At 43.8% G+C, this 21,431-nt stretch overlaps 1 protein-coding gene across 5 annotated transcripts in view; it reads right to left on the reverse strand.

Moving 5' to 3' along the window:
- KAT6B (lysine acetyltransferase 6B) overlaps positions 1 to 21,431 on the reverse strand; it is a 199,231-nt gene that overhangs the window by 12,996 nt on the left and 164,804 nt on the right. For all 5 annotated transcript variants that reach the window (XM_077454037.1, XM_077454040.1, XM_077454038.1 and 2 more), the window contains 2 exons: positions 10,991 to 11,150; positions 9,876 to 10,133 (listed from right to left, as the gene is read on the reverse strand). In XM_077454037.1, the coding sequence (XP_077310163.1) occupies positions 9,876 to 10,133; positions 10,991 to 11,150 (418 nt within the window). The remainder of the gene's footprint in view (positions 1 to 9,875; positions 10,134 to 10,990; positions 11,151 to 21,431) is intronic.

Raw genomic sequence — 21,431 nt, forward strand, 5'->3', positions numbered from 1 at the left:
TCTAGAACCTCTCCTTTATTGCCTTGACTGTTTTGGGTCATTGTCATGCTGAAATACCCATCGCCCACCCATTTTCGATGCCCTGGCTGAGGGAGGTTCTTACCCAAGATTTGATGGTACATGGCCCTGTCCACCGTCCCTTTGATGCAGTGAAATTGTCCTATCCCCTTAGCAGAAAAACACCCCAAAAACATAAGGTTTCCACCTCCATGCTTGATGGTGGGGATAGTGTTCTTGGGGTCATAGGCAGCATTCCTCCTCCTCCAAACACGGCGAGTTGAGTTGATGCCAAAGAGCTCGAATTTGGTCTCTTCTGACCACAAAACTTTCACCTACTTCTCCTCTGAATCATTCAAATGTTCATTAAAAAACTTCAGACGGTCCTGTACATGTGCTTTATTGAGCAGGAAGACCTTGCTAGTGCTGCAGGATTTCAGTCCTTCATCACGTAGTGTGTTACCAATTGTTTTCTTGGTGACCATGGTCCCAGCTACCTTGAGATCATTGACAAGATTCTCCCATGTAGTTCTGGGCTGATTACTCAGCGTTCTCATAATCATTGAAATTTCACAAGGTGAGATCTTGCATGGAGCCTCAGACCAAGGGAGATTGACAGTTATTTTGTGTTTCTTCCACTTGAAAATAATCGCACTGTTGTCATCCTCTCACCAAGCTGCCTAGCGATGGTCTTGTAGCCCATTCCAACCTTGTGTAGGTCTACAATCTTGTCCCTGACATCCCTGAACAGCTATTTGATCTTGGCCACGGTGGAGAGATTGGAGTTTTTCTGGATATTTTTGTTGTTATTCTGTCTCTCACTGTTAAAAATTTGTCAGTGGGCAAGGGGATCAAATACTTTCTTCCGTCACTGTACAGTATACACCCAATACAAAGGCAGCTCTAGGCTCTTTGCAGCCTTAGGCAAAACCTAGACATGAGGCCCCACTCACAGTCATAATGGGAAAAATTATTCAAGCAATAAAAAAAAAAAAAAAAAGACTGTATAAATTAAATATATTAAGAGCTTTAAAATGCTGATGCCAGTGCTCTCCATCTCGGGGCTGGTGCCATTGAGAGAGGTAGCAGCAGAGAAGCCAATCAGCAGGCAGTGCCAGTGCAGGATGTAGAGAGCCCGGCCCACCATGGCTGAGGATCAGCACTGGACTGGGTCCTTCCAACCATGCAGTGAAGCCCTGCAAAGGTGGAGGTAAGGGAAGGGCGGAAGGAGGGGTCAGGGGCTGTCAATCACAGGTTGGCATACTGGCACAGAGGACTGAGCTGCCCTGACTGTGGCACTAATATCCAGGAGGAAGGGAGTGGGGAGGATGGGGCAGGGGTGGGGGGGCCTGGCCCTTTCTCATGCTGGTGGTCGGTGACCAGGCAAATTAGGCGATCGCGAAGCCCCTGTTAGTGCGAGGTTTTAGGCAGCCGCCTAATTTGCTTATTTAAAGAGCCGCCTCTACCCCACTAGGAAGCTTTTCTTCTTTAATTGTTCATTGACTGAAAGATCAATGAAACTTCATATCCATATAGTCTATTTGCCTATAGAAGAAAGAGAGAAATAAACCATTTATGCCAAGGTTTGCATTTAGGGATCATAAAGATGCTGCCTTTTCATCCAGGAACTTTAAAAGTGAGGTGTTAACCCCATCTAACCCATTTGTTAAGCGTTTTATAGATTTGTGGTAAAAACCTTTGATTTCTTCTTTTAGGCAAATATCAGTATTAAAAATGTTATTCTGGATATTAAATTGATTGCATTCCAGACCTTTAAGGCATGTCTAAAGAAGGATGATCTACTTGTTCTAGGGCACGGAGTTTTATTTGTGGGCAACAAAATAAATGTGTAGGTAACAAGGTTAAGAGACTGCATCGGCTAATTGTTATTCAATTCCAGATCAATAACTTTTTTTTTTTTTTTTTAAGCCAAGTTACAGAAATGTGAGCTGTATTTCACACAACTGCCAGCAGAGGTCCTTCAGCCCTTATGTAATAATCATTACTCAACACTCTAAAGAACCCCAATTGTTAAAAAGTGTAAAACTTAAGACTAAAAAGCAAGAACCACTTAAGTTATCAAGTCTACCATGCAATTCAGCTGGCAATCCATTTTAAAAGGAAAGTTGTTAAACACCTGAGAACCTTTTAGAGATGTTACAAAACCTTCACTACCCTGGCAAAAACTAAAAATTTTGGATACTGAAAACTGGGTTTTTAGTACTTGCCTGGTTAATCCATTTCTTTGAGTACATCACAGAACACAGAGCAGGCTTTAAATCATGACTAATTAAACCAAACAGCACAATAAATCTTTAGAGAAGTGGATAAAATTAATCACGTGCACAACACTCAAAAGAAGTTAAATACATGTAAATGTGCATAAAAATTTATGTGACCAAAATAAAGAAAGAAATTCAGGATTAGTTAGATTTAAGTATAAGAATCCTATAAACAAACAGACAGAAAATCCTCCAAAATTACTACATTAAATATTAGTCCCAAATATGTAAAGATGGAAATAATCTCAGCGACAGGAAATCCCTCAGAAGTTCAGTGTAGGGGTGTAATCAGTAAAAACGTAGTAACCTCCGGATTCCGAGGAAGAGTCTAAACTGGACCACGTCACCTGGGTGTAGTAGGTGGCAGGAGCTTACCAGAAATATGTGACCACTAATATATAGTGGTCAAAGCACACTTTTTGTTGGTAATGACCCACTCAAGGTCCCGCAGTAATCACTTGCTCCAATCAGCAACCTTACAGCCCTAACATGTGTCTCATGGACTCCAGCTTGTCAAACAAGGGCATCCATTCTCAACAAGTAAACCATAGTGAAAATCTGTATATTATATACAATAAATTTATTAAGCATGTGAAATTTCAGGCTAGATTTAAAGATAAAGAAATAAAAAGTGCCCATCACAAAAAAAAAAACATGAATTAGCAAAAAAAAAATAAAAAAAATAAAAATAAAATAAAAATAAAAAAACACATCAAAAGAATGAATCCTTCCCAAGAAAAAGTCCATGCATAAGTGTTATTGGAAATTGAAAAAAAAGCCCAAAAGTGTGCAAAAAGGTGCATCCCACGATTGTGAGATAAAAAAAACCAACAAAAAAAAAAAACCCCACACAATTCAAAAATGGCAGGCTTCAAAAGATGAAAAATCAAGTAGACACCACAGAAGTCCAGTGAAAGTGAAGGTGGCTGCTTATCAGAGATTATTGTCTTTCAAAATAATGAAAAGCCAGAAGCACTTTAGGGAATGAACCCCCAATACAGTGGATAAAAAAAGTCTACACACCCCATGTCAGGTTTCTGTGATGTAAAAAAAATTAGACAAAGATAAATAATTTCAGACTGTTTTCCACCTTTAATGTGACCTATAAACTCTACAACTGAATTGAAACAAAGTGAAATCATTTGGGGGGAATAAAAATAAAAAAATAAAATAATGTGTTTGCGTAAGTGTGCACACCCTCTCATAACTGGGAAAGTAGCTGTGTTCAGAATTAGGTGCAACAAGTTTTTACTGTTTTTCAACACAAGTTTAAACCGAAACAAGAACAGGACCAGGCGCCCAAAAAAAAGGCATTCCGGTCTAATAAATTTGAATTGTACAAAAAAATATAGTGCATTCCATGTCATTTATATAGGTAATCTGAGGTTCAGTCATTGAGATAAGGTTTCAAACATAGTGTTGACATTCGTACAAGTGCAATCGGTCTGGACGCTCCTGTGAGAACCTACTGCGCCCAGATTCCGAGGAAATCAATGTGTCTAAACTGAACATTGGGAGTTATCAGTACAGTAGTGTTGGTGTACTTTCAAGTCACATAAATGATTTAAGTGCTCATATAGGGGAGCCAGAATACATGTGGTTTCGTGGTATGGCTATACATACCCGGAAACAGACATGTTAGGTAGAGAGAGAGATGCGACAGAAAAGGGGAAAAACTAGTTGAGGAAAAGGTGGGTTGTAGGGGAAAGAATGGGGGGGGGGGGGGGGGAGAGTGGAGAGAGTGAGCCTCATTCAAAATGGGGGATTGCCAGTCCAGGGCGTGAGATCATAATTTTGGGGTTAGTCTCTCAAGGAGCATTGGCTGTTGAGAGTCTGTTCAGAATTAGGCAATCACATTCACACTCACGTTAAATAGGAGTCAGTACAGACCTGACATCACTTAAAGTGCTTCTGATTAACCCCAAATAAAGTTTAGCTGTTCTAGTAGGTCTTGCCTGACATTTTCTTAGTAGAATCCTACAGCAAAAGCTACAGTTCGCAGAGAGCTTCCAAAGTCTCAGGAGGGATCTCATTGTTAAAAGGGATCAGTTAGGAGAAGGGTACAAAAGAATTTCCAAGGCATTAGATATACCATGGAACACAGTTAAGACAGTCATCATCAAGTACAGAAAATATGGCACAACCAAGAACTGGACGTCCCTCCAAAATTGATGAAAAGACAAGAAAACCAGTCAGGGATGCTGCAAAGAGACCTATAGCAACATTAAAGGAGCTACAGGAATATCTGGCAAGTACTGGCAAGTACTTATGGAGAAAAACATCCAAGCTCGGCTAAATTTTGCAAAAATACATCTGAAGTCTACCAAAAGCATGTGGAAAAATGTGTTATGGTCTGATGAAACGAAGGTTGAACTTTTTGGCCATAATTCAAAAAGCAACACTGCACATCACCAAAAGAACACCATACCCACAGTGAAGCATGGTGGTGGCAGCATCATGCTTTCGGGCCATTTTTGCCAGCTGGAACAGTGGCCTTAGCCAAGGTAGAGTGAATTATGAATAGTTCCAAATACTAGTCAATATTGACACAAAACCTTCAGGCTTCTGCTAGAAAGGTGAAAATGAAGAGGAATTTCATCTTTCAGCATGACAATGACCCAAAGCACACACTCAAATCAAAGGAATGACTTCACCAAAAGAAGAATAAAAAGGGAATGGCCCAGACAGAGCCCAGACCTAAATCCAATTGAAAATCTGTGGTGTGATCTGAAGAGGACTGTGCACAGGAGATGCCCTAGCGATTTGACAGATTTGGAGTGTTTTTGCAAACAAGAGTGGGCAAATATTGCTAAGTAAAGATGTGCCATTAGCTGCTAATAGCTAATACCAAAAAAACTGAGTGCTGTAATAAAATCAAAAGCTGCTTCAACAAAGTATTAGTTTAAGGGTGTGAACACTTATGCAACAATTTTATTTTAGTTAAATACAAGGTTGAGGGATCATCAGTATTCCAACTTTAAAAACAATGCAACAAGAAATGGAAGTGTGAAATCAGGACGGCTAAGATAGCACACGAAAGGTACATAGTGGAGAAGAGTATAAAAAAAAAAAAAAAAATCCCAACAAATTATTTAAGTATATAAATATTAAGAAAGGGAGGTCAGAGCATATTGGTCCTATAAAGAATGATGAATGGAATCTGGTTACTAAGGATGGAGAGATGGCGAAGGTATTGAATTTACTCTATTCCTCGGTCTTCACAAGGGAAATCGGGGGGCTTCAGTAACCAAAACTGCAATGTTTATCCTCATGACATGTCACAGGAAGCGCCCTCATGGCTAACAGAGGACAGAATTAGAAATAGACTTGAAAAACTCAACATTAATAAGTCACCAGGACCAGATGGCTTGCACCCGAGGGTCCCTAAGGAACTATGTCAAGTAATTGCCAGACCAGTGTTCCTAATTTTTACAAACAGTCTGACTGGAATGAAATGGTACCAGCTGAAAAAGAATATGTAGCACCAATATTTAAAAAAGGGCGAATATACATCCCTGGGAATTACAGACCAGTTAGCCTAACATCAATTGTATGCAAGCTCTTGGAGGGGATGATAAGGGACTATATACAAGATTTTAGTAATGACAATGGTATCATTATCAGTAATCAGCATGGATTCATGAAAAATCATTCTTGCCAAACCAATCTATTACCCTTTTATGAGGAGAGGAGCTGCCATCTAGATCAAGGAAGGCCCGTTGACGTAGTCCGGATTTTGCAAAAGCATTTGATACAGTTCCCCATAAACTGTTTACTGTACAAAGTAAGCTCTGTTGGTATGGACCATAGGGTGAGTACACGAATTGAAAACTGGTTACAGGGGCAAGTTCAGAGGGTAGTAATAAATGGGGAGTACTCGGAATGGACCAGGGTGGAAAGTCTGGTCCCCCAGGGTTCTGTCCTGGGACCAATCCTATTTAATTTATTCATAAATGACCTGGAGGATGGGATAAACAGCTCAATCTCTGTATTTGCGGACGATACTAAGCTAAGTGGGGAAATAACTTCTCCGCAGGAGGTAGAAACCTTGCAAGAAGATCTGAACAATTTAATAATGCATTTGGGTGGCAAAAATATGAATGCAATCTACTCTCTAGGGGGAGCACCTCTGGGGGAATTTAGGATGGAAAAGGACCTGGGGGTCCTAATAGATGATAGGCTCAGCAATGGCATGCAATGCCAAGCTGATGCAAGCAAAGCAAACAGAATATCGGCATGCATTAAAAAGGGATTAACTCCAGAGATAAAACGATAATTCTCCCGCTCTACAAGACTCTGGTCCGGTCGCACCTGGAGTATGCTGTCCAGTTCTGGGCACTAGTCCTCAGGAAGGGTGTGCTGGAATTGGAATGAGTCCAGAGAAGGGCAACAAAAATAATAAAAGGGACTGGAGGACCTTCGTTATGAGGAAAGGTTACGCGCAATGAACTTGTTCTCTCTGGAGAAGAGACGCTTGAGAGGGGATAGGATTTTAATATACAAATACCATACTGGTGACCCCACAATAGGTAGGCGGCTTTTCCGTTAAAGGGAATTTAATAAGACATGCAGCCATTCACAAAAATGAGAAGAAAAGTGGTTTAACCTTAAACTGCATAGAGATTTCTTTAATGTAAGAGCTGTTAGGATGTGCAATTCTCTTCCACAGGCAGTGGTTTCAGTGGGGACACATCAATAATAATAATAAAAAAAAAACTATTAGATAAGCACCTGAACAACCACAACATACAGGCATATCCAATGTAATACTGACATAAAATCACACACATACGTTGGACTTTTTTCAACCTCACCTACTATGTACTAGGAGACAGAAAAAAGGAAAAACAGCCTCTTGGAAACACAGAAGAGGGAAAATGCTAGTTTAATACAAGGAGAACCAATAATACATGGGTACACAGAAGCCACCACACTGCACACAGTGGTCAGACAAGGACGACCCCTCTAGGCCAGGGGTGTCAAACTCAATTTCATTGCAGTCGCATCAGAATTATGGTTGTCCTCAAAAGGGACAGTATCTGTAATAGTATATCAATTTATCCAGGGCTTTTTTTTCTCAGAGAATACATGCAGAAACTCAACCATGCCTCCCTGCTGAACTACACTGAATGGTGGGTGGGGGCACTGCATACAGAGCGCAGAGCCCAGGGGAGCACTGCATACAGAGCGCAGGGGCGCAGTACATACAAAGTGCAGAGTTTAGGGGTGCACCACAAAGTGCAGAGTTTAGGGGTGCACCACAAAGTGCAGAGTTTAGGGGTGCACCACAAAGTGCAGAGTTTAGGGGTGCACCACAAAGTGCAGAGTTTAGGGGTGCACCACAAAGTGCAGAGTTCAGGGGTGCACCACAAAGTGCAGAGTTCAGGGGTGCACCACAAAGTGCAGAGTTCAGGGGTGCACCACAAAGTGCAGAGTTCAGGGGTGCGCTATTCACCGTGTGCAGGATTCAGCTCTCTTTCACAGGCTGTCCACATCTTACTTCTCCCCCTTCTCCTGGGTGTGAGGGCCACATTAAATGGCCTGGTGGGCCTGATTGTGCTCGCTGGCCTTGTGTTTGACACATGTGCTCTAGGCCAACTGACCAGGATCCCGACTTAAAGGGCCACTCACTTGTTATCTGCTGCAGGATCCTGCCACAGAGCCACTGATCAAACTTTGACCCCTCAGCGTGGACCATCAGGGACTAACATTCACCACTGCCCTGGACCTGTACAGCACCTTATCGGAAACCCCTTGGTCAGTACCGAATTGCACAGTCCTATAATGCGGGGTCCAACACCAAAAAGCCACATTACAGGCAATCTATCTCCAAGGTAGCGGGGCCCAGATACCACTTATTTTAGGGCTCAGCTATAAGAATGGATCAGCCAACCAGTCTTTCAAACCCTTCTGGAACCACTTGAGAGTTCTGGCAATATTACACAGCGTTTGAGCTTCAGTAACCATCACCTTTAAGGCATTGCCAAAAAACAAAACAAAAAAAAACAACAAACCAACAGATACTTTCTGTATGGGAGGGGTTATAGAGGGGAGGATTTCCTGTGTTTCCGCCAGTGTCCATTCACCTATAGGTGCTGCATAACACCCAGGTAATCACGATTTATAGCCTGCTCTGTATCCCGTGATGTACGATAAAGAAACTATATTTTTTATGCATTTTGTCTTGCATACAGGTTTTACACAAAATTTTCTCAAAGTATACAGCAGTGCATATTCTCCCAAATGTGAAAACTGAATGCATTGGAATCATGTACTTTCTGCTTTGAATATTATTATTTATGTCTGTTTTAGGGGTTCATATACTGCAGATAACTGTTTTTAACAATCTTCACCAATAGTCGGCTAGTTGATAGGACAAACTGCTATAATAACATCTACTCAAATCACACAAAATAAAGTCTTTGTTGTATTAGTAATTTTTTTCTCTGTGTGGTATGTATATTGTTGTTACTACTGCTATGCTCTAGGTCAGGGGTGTCTAAACTACGGCCCTCCAGCTGTTGCAGAACTACACATCCCATGAGGCATTGTAAAACTCTGACATTCAAAGACATGACTAGGCATGATGGGGATTGTAGTTCCTGAACAACTGGAGGGCCGTAGTTTGGACACCCCTGCTCTAGGTACTGATCTAGGTAAACAAATGCTGGGCAGAAAAAAAAAAAAAAAAAAAAAAAAAATGTAGGCTACCTTTGCTGACCATTTTCCCCAAAAAATGCTAGGTATGCTTTACAATTATACACTAGAGCTGGCTTTCGAGCTTTAGAGTAACAACAGTCTGTACCAAAGTCTATGTTATTGTAATCCTGTCATGTACATCGCATCTACATTTAGTTAATAAAACATATGTACTGACAAAGGGATGGTTCATATGTATTCATTCAAAAAAAGTAGGTAAAAATGCAACTAGTGTAGTGTAAATACCTGAATTTTGACTTTGTATTAGCCTCTTGGCATGCCCTATACAGTAAAAGGCAGGCAGATAGGAGGGGGCAGCATTGAGAGCCAGTCATGGGTGCTGAATGCCCACGTCCTGATAATGAACATGGTAAAAGAAGAAGAGCACAGAGATGGTCTGGCTAAGCCTGCTGCTGCTCCTTCATTGTCCAATAACAGGCTGGGTCAGTGAGGTAACCAGATTTATAATATATATATATATATATATATATATATATATATATATAAAAAAAAAAAACTTTCCTCTGGCTCTGTGTAGATCCCAGGACTGGACAGAAGTGCAAATATGGCACTTAATAGCCAAACTGCCTGTGAAGCTGTTTTTCTGGTAATCGGTATTCAGACAGATGAGCAGAAAATGATCTTCTACTTTTACCCAATCTATGAAAGATCTCTACTCTTACTGCCCAGAGTCCGAACACTGGACTATACAACACTGTCCTAGTCAAGCAGGTGACTAAATGTACTGCTGCACACAATTTCTACAGCATCAAAATACTTGATATGAAGACGAGGGTGGCATGCATGTTTTATAGATAAGTCACCATTTTCAGTTCTTTGAAGAAAAATTTGTACGTACAAAATGTTAAAATCTTCTATTTCCTGTGAATCGTTTACCTTTCTCTTCACTGCGAGTGTCTGTGGTTTGGTAAGCATTGGTGTAACTTCTAGATGCGGTTCATCTTCATCCTCACAACTTTTCTGGTTGTGCTTTATGGGCTTTTCCCTCTCTAAAGTTGCTGGGGCTTCTGCTGCGGGAAACAAGTAGGAGCCAAGAGCCTCATCCTTTGATGGGGACTGCTTTGAGTGCGATTGTGAGTAGAAGTGCTGGTGTTCTTCCTCCTTACAGCTTTCCTGCTCCATGAGATGTTCTGCCTGCAAGAATACATATACATATTCAAGCATAAATACACGTACTTTAACAAGACACTGGAAAATCACCTGGCTAAGGCTCAGGCACTGCTATTTTAAAGAGGAAGTAAACCCTAATGGGTTTACTTCCTCTTTGATTCCCTGCAAAGGTAAAGCATAATGGACTACTATGCATCGCATAGTAGTCCATTATGTGTCACTTACCCGACACAGGAGCCAGCGAAGTCACCGCTGTCCCCTGTAGTCCGGAGCATCCATCTTCTCGGTGGGTCTCGCTGCTCTGCCGCTGTCATTCGACGAAGCCACGGTGACGTCACTCCCGCGCATGCGCACGGGAGCGCCACTCGCGGCATATCGCCGTAGACAGCGGTGCCTGTCTTTTGGCAAATATCTCCTAAACCATGTAGGTTTAGGAGATATTTCTCGGACCTACAGGTAAGCCTTGCTATCTCAAGTGTCACCACAGTTACGATGCCAAGGTAGTGACCTGAAACCAACCATGGTAGTCTTTGGTAAATTTGAGTAACCTAGGCCTGGTGCTAGGACAGCAGTAACTAGTGTAGACCCAAGCTTAAGATATGCAGCAGATCTCCTTATTGACCCCCCTCCATGGTCAATAAGGAGTAAAATCACCATTAAGGCCATTTGGAAAGACTGTGGCACTGACACTTTTCTCTCCAAATTTGAGCATTTTTCTAATTCTATACAATGTAAAATAAAAAGCGAATCTAGTGCGAAACATAATACTGCCTTGCAATAGCACTCAAAACATGTCAGTAGCCAGTGACCAATTCTAGCCAGCAGTATGAACGTAAGCTGACATGGGTTTAGGCCAAGTTAGCTTTCAGAGAATATCGTACCTCCTTTTCAGAATCATGTTCATCTTCAGACACTGCAGAGTTGGATGAAATGACTGGTGTCCACCTGAGACAGTCAGGGTCAACCTCATTTATCTGATCCCGAGTTTTTACTTTGGCCATAAAACTTGTCAAGAACTTTTCCCGACGAACCACAACAAACCTGCAAAAAGTACAAAAACATCACCTTGATTTCAAAAGCAGACCGCGAGGAATAAATGTATATGGTTACAATTAAATGGTTTACAATGGCAAAAAAACAAAAAAAAAAAAAAAAAAAATGGAGACTGCTATTGAAAGTGTGTCATTCACAGATTTTACAAAGAGTTTGAAAATGTCATAAAAAGGTAAAATGATAAAGTATAAACTGATATCATGTCCCCTGGATCCTGGTGAAATTGAGGTTATGCAGGAAAAGGGTGAAACCAAACAGGGTTCAGTTTAACTTTAACATGAAACATAAAAGAAATCAGAACCAAGAAGAAAAAAAAAATGTTGACTTTGTTGCAAATTCTATATTCCTGGCGTACAGTATAGGACACAGGCCGAGTATTCATAGACCATGGGTTATAGGCTCGTACTATTTGACGACACACCCCTTGGGCACCCTCCCTCTAAACCTTTACCCCACTCTCCAAGAGTCCAGTTTTCTAGCAAGCAATGCAGAGTAACCAAGGAAAATAGAGGGAATGGTGTCCTCTACTGTACTCTAAGCTATGCAATTCACAAGTAAAGCTTTCCTCATCTTAATTGCACTGTACAGGACAGCACAATACAATACAGGCAGAGTATTCAAAGATCCTGGGACACCCTGAAGCAATAAAGGCGGCCAACAAGGCAAACAATTGGGTGTACTTATTTTTTTTAAGATGATTGCAAAATTAGCAAAGAGTGTGACCAGGCAGTGGGAAAAGCGATCAGAATTCTAGGGTGGATCACCAGGAGGATTCTCCCATATAGATCTTTAGTGAGATCTCAATTTAGAATGTTGTGTCCAGTTCTGGAGACCTCATTTGCAGAAAGAAATTGATAAGGTAGAACGAATCCAGAGACTGGGTAGCAAAAATGGTTTAAGGTCTGGGGGATAAAACATATCGAGAGCGACTTCAGGAACTTAAACGGTTGTATTTTCCACTTGGTCATTTTTACCTACAGGTAAGCCTACAATAAGGCTTAGCTGTAGGTAAAATGAATATCTCCTAAACCTGCATGGTTTAGGAGATATTCACCTTTCATGCAGCCACAGACATCAGCGGCACAAGCACACAAAAGGTTTGGCAGCTCGTGCTGGACGAAGGACTCCCGCACATTCATCATCGCGGCTCCGGCCAGTCACAGCGCCAGTGCCCGCGAACCCGGAAAAAACGCTGAGGGAACATGTCAGCTGTGGGAGCATCATTCATTCATAGTAGCGCATGCTATTGTCTTGCAGTTTTGTTTTTTTCGGCAGTTTACTACCGCTTTAATATGAACAGTCTGGAGGAAAGAAAGGAAAGGAGAGACATGACAAACTTTTAAAAACATCAAGGGGGTAAGTAAAATTCAGGAGAGCAGTTTTTTTCAATATGAAACCAAAATCAAGAACACGTCCTCAAAATAACTGGAGGAAAGTTCAAAACTAAATTTTAGAAAGCATTTTATTGAAAAGGTAGTTGATACTTGGAATAAACCTCCAGCAGATACAGTGAGACAGTCAACAGTAAACTGCTTCAAACATGCTTGGGACAAACAGATCTATATTGAGACAAAAAAGATTAAAAAAATTAAAAATGGGCACACTCGATGGACTACTTGGTCTTTTCTGCCATCACTTTTCTAGGTTTCTAATTTCCTTTGGGTGCTTTGGAGCTGGGAATGAAGATGGCAGGACTAAATCTTCATTAGAGGCAGAAGAATGATACCAGTCTACAAAGAAAGGATGGTCTTGAGTGTAGAACTACCTTATCATTGGAAGAATAAGGAACAGCTCCTTACAAAAGAGCTGCCAATTTAAAGACAACTGAGAGCAACCAAAAAAAGCCTCTTTGCAGAAGAGATCATCTAAGGAGATACCCCTGATGGGTTGGGAGGACCAAGTTGGGGTCCCAAGGAAGCACAGGCTGCAGAGGCTTTTGAAAAAGAATGAACAAGGCCGAAACCAGTCATTTCAGAATTCTTAAAGTGGTTGTAAACCCTGGTTAAAAAAAAAATAAACAAATAACCCTGCAAGACAAAAGGCATCATGAGCTAGTATGCAGAGCATACTAGCTCATTATGAATTACCCGAGAACGAAGCCCTCGCAGCCGTCCTTGTCTCCCCCTACGGCCAGTGACATCTCTCCCGGGGGTTACTTTCGGGCATCGCAGCTCCAGCGCTGTGATTGGCCGGAGCCGTGATGACGTCACGTCCATGCATGCGCGCGGGAGCCACGGGTAACGGCACACAGACTGAAGCAACGGCACATATGTGCCTTTGCTTCAGTTTGCCCCAGTGCGCATGTGCCGATGTCATCGGCACATGCAGGGAACAGGGGATGTCCTGGGTAGCTACAGGTAAGCCTTATTATAGGCTTACCTGTAGTATAAAGTTGTTGTAATGAGTTTACAACCACTTTAAGACCACATTCTGGTCAAATCCTGATTGTAGGAAGGTGAGAATGTGAGGCACAGAGATATCTCTGGTATTGAAGTGCCTGTGTTTACCCCAGTCAAATTAGTATTTCCAGGTACAATAGATCTTTTTCAACATTTTTATTTTTTTTTGCTTTTAGCAAGGTAGGAAAGACAGGCTCAGAGTCCCCTCTATCTTTTAGGTCCTGGGCTTCAACAACAATGCTGTTAAAACCAGTGACTAAGAAGCAGGATGGACAAGAGGGCCCTGCAGGTCTGGCCTGTGGTAATTTCCACGTAGTCAGAGTATATCTACGTACTAGGTTCCTCTTGGCCAGTTTGGTGCAAAGAGTATCACCAGCTTCTTCTCTTGTTTCATTTTGTGGAGCAGACAACGTAGAACCCCCCGGTCAGTCTTACTCCATCACCGGTGGCTTCCCCTGCTCGGCGGCCTCCCGTTCTCCTGCTCTCTAGGGATTATCACAGCGGCTTCCGTTTCCTCCCTCCTCCTCGGCAGTCAATTGGGAGTCTTCTCTTTTCAGCCAATCAGAATACATTTCTCACACCTGCTTCGGATTGAGGATCAGTGTTTTAACAGTAAATAGTTATTCACTGTTGTAACACACCTGGGTGGGCTCTGGTCGCATGCTCTGTGACTCAAGCCCACCCTATTTTGAAGCCTATTAGAGCCGCTGGCTCTAATCAGGTGCAAAAAATAAAATAAAACAATAAACGGGGGCCGGACGCACGAATAGGGGGTGGCTGGGGCAGTCATGGATAGATTCATGCTGTGCATGAATCAATACATTGCATATAAGGGATGACCTTGAGAGAGAGGGGGCGGTTCCAGGGTGCCCAAATGGACAGGCCGCCGCTACTATGGGTATCTCCCCATTCTATTTCATGACATGGAAAGAGTGGCGAAAAATCAAAGTCATTAGTTTAACAGGCACTTTATCTACTGATAGTCTGGGAGTGAGGGCACATGAGGGGGGGAGCACAACACCTTATGGATTGTTTTTGCACACCACTGGTACAAAAGAATTGAAGCACGGATTACACTTTAAATGACCTATTTGTTGGCACCACATACTGTATCAGGGGTCTTCAAACTACGGCCCTCCAGTTCAGGAACTACAATTCCCATCATGCCTAGTCATGTCTGTGAATGTCAGAGTTTTACAATGCCTCATGGGATGTGTAGTTCCACAACAGCTGGAGGGCTGTAGTTTGAAGATTCCTGCTGTATATGTTGCTCTATATGAACTTCTCCTAACTTTGGATACATTTTTATATCTATGTAGATGATTGTAACATTTTGTATGGAGTAATAATTAGTAGTCTTGCACAAAGTTTTCCAGAGACAGCGCTGGGTCCACATTCAGTGTTTCAGGGATAGTTTGTTGTTAAATCTGGAGGCCAGAATATATCCACATTTGGGGGATAGCACGTTAAAGATGTCAGGGAGAAGAGCCAATTTGCCTTGATCCAAGCGGTAGCAACTGAGGTAATCCATTTTCCAACTGTCCTCTCCTGGGGTTGTGCACTGCAGCGTGAGGGGTCGATCTACTAACAGCAAAATTGTGCACTTTACAGTTGCACGCATTTTCCCCCGTGCTTAGAGAATGTGACGCAGCTTCACTTTATAAAGAATACCCAATCAGGTGCAAGAAAAAAAAAAAACTATTTTTGCTTGCACATAATTGGACTTGCAAAATGCACAGTCTATTTGGCATTAATTAATCCACCCCTGGGGCCATGAGATTATCTGTCTTGCTCCCTTCAATGCAGCTCGACCCTTCTGGTGCTTGATTGTAGGACACAGCCGTGGCATAGTCTGACTGCACCCTGATATGGTGTCCTTGCAGAAGGGCGGTCTAGTGTTGCAGAGCCACTCTGATTGCGCTAAGCCCCAGGATTTTGATAGGGAGCTTGGCTTCTTCCAATGACCATGTTTCAGTGGACTATGAGGGACTAGAACACTCCACTCCAGCCTGAAATATTGGCATCTGTTATCACTTTCCAGTGATAAGAAAGAAAATACTTTGATATTGTTAAGGCTGTGTTCGAGATCCTCCAAGCTAGGGACATTTCTTGAGTGGATAGGAGACTGGTTATGTAGAAAGAAGGAGCATGCATATTCCAGGTTGACCTGTTGTGCTGGATAGGCATCAAATGAAATTGGGTAAATGGTAGAGTCATGAAGGAAGCTACCATGAGGGCAAGAAGGAGAGCTGGGAGCTCAGAGAGCATTTTCTTCTCTGGAAGGAAAACCTGTGCTTGGGATGTGTCCAGAACCCAACGCAAGTGTCCCAGGTGAAGAGAAGGCTGGAGAGCAGATTTTAGGAAATAGATTTTTCAATCGAAAGCCTTGGGCATGTGAATTATCCTGCGTATGTTCACAGACAACTGGAAGGGAGAATGAGTCATTCAGCAGAATGTCATTAGGATATCCTATCACCTGAATGCTTAGAGTTCTGAAAAGGGCAAGAAGAGGTGCTAGGACCTTTGCGAATATTCTGTGCTCAGCATCTGGATTTCATGGGGATGGGCCATGGCCCTGTAGAACACCTGTTCTACCTTGGCACACAAAGTGCCAAGGTAAGCGCCTGAAACAAGATTAAAAAGGGACTGGGTAAGACTCCCAAGGTTTTACAAGGTTGCAGCGCTCTGGATTTTATGCTTCTGTTGTGGTATTAGAAGACACTGAAGAGTTGATGGAAGAATCCGAGTATAAAATGAACTAGTTAAATGCGAATTAGCAAAACACTGTGGACTCAGGGAATGGGGCAAGGTTACAGGAAAGGCACTTGGGAGATGTCCTCAAAAGTTTTGCCAGCATCCAAACACCTAAATGTACGAGCATATAACAGCGTCTGACTACTCAGCCTGTGTTCAATACTGTACAAATAAGACATCACCTTTATCGCCACATGTGATATTTGGACGATTTGAACGGACCACTATAGCAAAAATACTTGTAAATGTATGTGCTTAATACCAATAATTATAGTATTCAGTATATGATTATCTTATTTTGTGTGCCTATATTTATTTTAGTTTTAGTTTAGTTTTATGTAGGCCAATCTGTCCATTTGTCCTTTCACTCTAATGCCTCATACATATGTAGCAGACCATCTGGCGGACTGTCCGCCGGATTTTCCGAACGAGCTACCTGCCCACACACGGTACTTTTGTGGCGGACTAAGTACGGCGTATTAAGTCTGCCGTACTTTTGAAATGAATGGACTCGCCCACACACACGGAGGAAAGTCCGCTCATTTTGAGCGTGGCTCCAGGTAGCCGGGACAAGCGAAGTAAGCGTCGCTGGTTCCCATCACCTGGTATGGACTTAAAAGGGAATCCCTACGCTGAAAAATCGGCATGGGCCCTCCCCGGTCCATATCAGACCCTTTTCCAAGCACGCTACCCGGCCGGCCAGGAAAGGGGGTGGGGACGAGCGAGCGCCCCCCCTCCTGAGCCGTACCAGGCCGCGTGCCTTCAACATGGGGGGGTGCCTTGGGGTGGGGGCCCCCCCCACCCCAAAGCACCTTGTCCCCATGTTGATGAGGACAAGGGCCTCTTCCAGACAACCCTGGCCATTGGTTGTCGGGGTCTGCGGGCAGGGGCTTTTCGGAATCCGGGAGCCCCCGGATCCCGGCCCCCCACCCTATGTGAATGAGTATGAGGTACAATGTACCCCTACCCATTCATCTGTGAAAAAAAGTAAAAAAAAAAAAAACAAAAAAAAAAACACAACACACAAGGGTTAAAATAGTTTATTGCACAGCTCCGGGGGTCGTCTTCTGTCTTCGGGGGTCTTCTCGCCGGGCTCCTCCGATATCTTCTGCTCTTTTTCTAGCTCTTTCACTAGCGGAGGAGCCCGGCTTTCTTCTTCACCGCCGCCCTCTTCTTCCGACTTCGGGGGTCTTGTCCCCCTCTTCGGTTCTTCTTGCCGGGCCACCGCGCCTTCTTCTAGCCCTTTTGAAAGCGGTGGCCCGGTCTTGTGTCGCCGCTGCCGCCATCTTCTGTTCTTTTCTTCTCTTCTGGAGATGTTGCCTCGACGCTGTCATAATGGGCGGGGACATCCCTATATAAGTCGCCACGCGTCCTGTCAGTGACCAGAGACAGCGACGAGGCAACATCTCCAGAAGAGAAGAACAGAAGACGGCGACAGCGGCGTCAGAAGACCGGGCCACCGCTTGCAAAAGAGCTAGAAGGCGGCGCGGTGGCACGGCAAGAACCACCGAAGAGGGGGACAAGACCCCCGAAGAGGGGGACAAGACTCCCAAAGTCGGAAGAAGAGGGCGGCGGCGAAGAAGGAAGCCGGGCTCCTCCGCTAGTGAAAGAGCTAGCAAAAGAGCAGAAGATAATGGAGGAGTCCGGCGAGAAGACCCCGAAGACGGAAGAAGACCCCCGGAGCTGTGCAATAAACTATTTTAACCCTTGCGTGTTGTGGGTTTTTTTTTACTTTTTTTCCACAGGTGAATGGGTAGGGGTACATTGTACCCCATACTCATTCACATAGGGTGGGGGCCGGGATCCGGGGGCCCCCTTATTAAAGGGGGCTCACGGATTCCCATAAGCCCGCAGACCACGACAACCAACGGCCAGGGTTGTCGGGAAGAGGCCCTTGTCCTCATCAACATGGGGACAAGGTGCTTTGGGGTGGGGGGGCGCGCGCCCCCCCTCCCCAAGGCACCCCCCATGTTGAAGGCACGCAGCCTGGTACGGCTCGGGGGGGGGGCGGCGCTCGCTCGTCCCCACCCCCTTTCCTGGCCAGCCGAGCAGCGTGCTCGGATAAGGGTCTGATATGGACCTAGGGGGGGACCCCTGCGCCGATTTTTTGGCGTAGGGATTCCCCTTTAAGTCCATACCAGGTGACGGGGCCAGCGACGCTTACCTCGCTGGTCCCGACTACCTGGAGCCGCGCTCAAAATGAGCGGACTTTTCTCCGGGCGGGAAAAGTCTGTTCATTTCAAAAGTACGGTGGACTGGCACACACATGGCCGTACTGTCCGCCGAAATGCAAGTCCGCCGGAGCCTACACACGGGCGGATTGTCCGGCGGACTTGAGTCCGCTGGACTTTTCCACTGGATTGTTTGATCGTGTGTATGCGGCATAAAGCAGTTTTCAGGCGTTTTAGCACTAGAAATAGCTTTCACACCCGGGCGGTGCACTTGTGGGATGTTTGGAAAAATCCTGCAAGCAGCATCTCTGTATACAGCGCCCCAAAAACGCCCCTGCCCATTGCAATGAATGGATTTAGCGCAAGACGGGAGTTTTTAACTCTTTTATTGGCGTTAAAAAAGCTCCTCCCCCCCCGTTAGCGGCTGAAAAGTGGAGCAAAATTGTCACTTAAACAGCGCTAAAGCACAGCGAACGACCAGCGCTTTCAGTGTGAAAGCAGCCTTACAGTGAGTAGGAAGAGTTAATATATTTTGTATCAGGAGCCTCTCCGTTTACATTGTAAGTTCTCATGAGGAGGCCCTTCCAAACCCTGTTGCTATTCAGTCTCCCTTTATTTTCTAAAGAGCTGGTCAACTGTTAGTGCTATATAAATCCGAATAATGCTGACAGGTGTGTGTTATTACCACTGTCCACCCTAATTTTCATTACCCCACAAGGAAACAAAAACAGTAACTATAAATCATTTAAAAAGTGTTAGCTGGAGTGGGGGTTTAATTTTTTTCGCTATCAGGTATCTGTGGCTCAACACTGTTTAAAAAATATTGCCAACACCCCTCCTGCCATCTAACCCGTGTAAAATTAAGTGTTTACCTATTTTTTTATCCTCCTGGTCACATGATAAGCAGCTCCGGCTCAGTGAAAGGCAGCTGCAGGGGAGTGGAGGGAGCATTGACATTGGCTGGGACATGGTAGCCTATGAGTGACATCACGGCTCCCAGAAATCCGAGCTGTTGTCGAGTACTCCCCTCCTCTCCCCTGCAGCCGCCGTTCCATGACACAGCAAGTTACGTGACTTGACTACAAAAGGCAACGTAGACACATCTTTTTTTACACTGGTTGTATAGCATAGGTGGTTGGAGGATGTAGGGGAATGGGACATTTTTAAACAGTTAACGTTAGGTAGAAATGTTACTTTAACTTCCATCTAAACTACTTTGTCCTCAGGGTAACAACATTGCTGAGATTTTATTATGGAACAAACAGGGCTTGTCAATTTGTTAAAGGCAGTGAATAATTAATGGAACTACTGGCAGGGGTAAAAAATGCATACTACAAGGGACTCAGAAAAACGAAAAATGCTAATGACAGACTACGGCATACATGTCATTTTTCCATTTGCCCATAGTTCTACTGTAATTAACACACTTGCACTAACAGCTTAAAAAGGACAAATTCAGCTTTCACCCCTTCTTCCTCTCCCTCCTTCAATAACACCCCCCCCCCCGTCCATATTTACCCTCTTGCAGTATAGGTAGGTCCAGACTTAAGGATAAGGGCTGCAGCCATTCAAGTAAGCAAGACCTGTAGGAGTTGGGTGTCACAGTTTAATGTACTAAGGGAGGCAGAATGAACTTGTCCTTTATTAACCCCCCTAGCGGTAATCCCGAGTCTGGCTCGGGTTAGGAATTTACTGATAGGAGCGGTAACCCCGAGCCAGACTCAGGATCGCTTCGCTCGATGCAGGGGAGGACACAGGGAGACTTACTTACCTTGTCTCCTGGATCCAGCGATGTCCTCCGCACTGTGGATCTTACAGATTACAGTGCTGTATTACAAAATTACACACCCCCTTTGTCCCTAGTGGTCTGTGCAGTGCCCTGCATGCACTTTTATATTATAAATACTGTTTTTTCTGCCTGGAATTTGGAGATTGTCCATAGCAACCAGAAAGTGTCCCTTTTTCAGTGTTTTAGGATTTGATTACATTATTGAATAATTTTTATTATTCTTTATTATATTATAAACTTTATCATACCCGGGATGTCTGCTAGACTCTGGTTTGAACATATTTAAGAGAGTTATTCCTGAGAATTACAGGACTACAATATCAGACGCCAAATTTCCATGCAAAATAATTGTACCGCTTTCAGCGCCTAAAACCGGACTGAATCATACCGCCAGGGAGGTTAAATTCCCTTTCACAGTTGTTTCAATACCCACTATGTGGTGGCCACCTCATGCAAGCATATCAGCTGCCTGCAGGGTAAAATATGGAATAGGGCTTCTTAGAAAAGGCATGCATTTAAAGTGGTTGTAAACCCTTACAAACCACTTTGACCTACAGGTAAGCCTAGATTAAGGCTTACCTGTAGGTCCAAGAAATATCTCCTAAACCTATACGGTTTAGGAGATATTTGCCCGAAGACAGGCACCGCTGTCTACGGCGCATGCACCGTAGACAGCGGCGCGCAGGCGCACTTGAGTGCGGCATTTCCAACAACGGAGCTGCCGTGCGTGTCAGCTCCCGCGCGCATGAGCGGGAGTGACGTCCTCCCGGCTCCGCCGAATGACAGCAGCAGAGCTGCGAGACCCCACCGAAAAGATGGCTGTGCCGGACTACAGGGGACAGCGGTGACATCGCTGGCTCCTGTGTCAGGTAAGTGACACATAATGGGCTACTATGCGATGCATAGTAGTCCATTATGCTTTGCCTTTGCAGGGAATGAAAGAGGAAGTAAACCCATCAGGGTTTACTTCCTCTTTAAAAGGCAATTCTACTTTTAAAATGTAATCTGCTCTAAGACAATTACTAAGTAATATCCAAAATGCTCTTGAAACACTTGTTTATACGTGTCTGCACTATATACAGTAATCAGAAAACAATTTCTAATATGCATTTAGATTGTTGGTTCATCTTCCAGAAGCTGCATGGTCAAGTTAGGA

This window comes from Lithobates pipiens, unplaced genomic scaffold (assembly GCF_037356315.1).
Source record: "Lithobates pipiens isolate NorthernLeopardFrog02 unplaced genomic scaffold, aLitPip1_a1.2 Scaffold_25, whole genome shotgun sequence".
In the NCBI taxonomy this organism is placed as follows: Eukaryota; Metazoa; Chordata; class Amphibia; order Anura; family Ranidae; genus Lithobates; species Lithobates pipiens.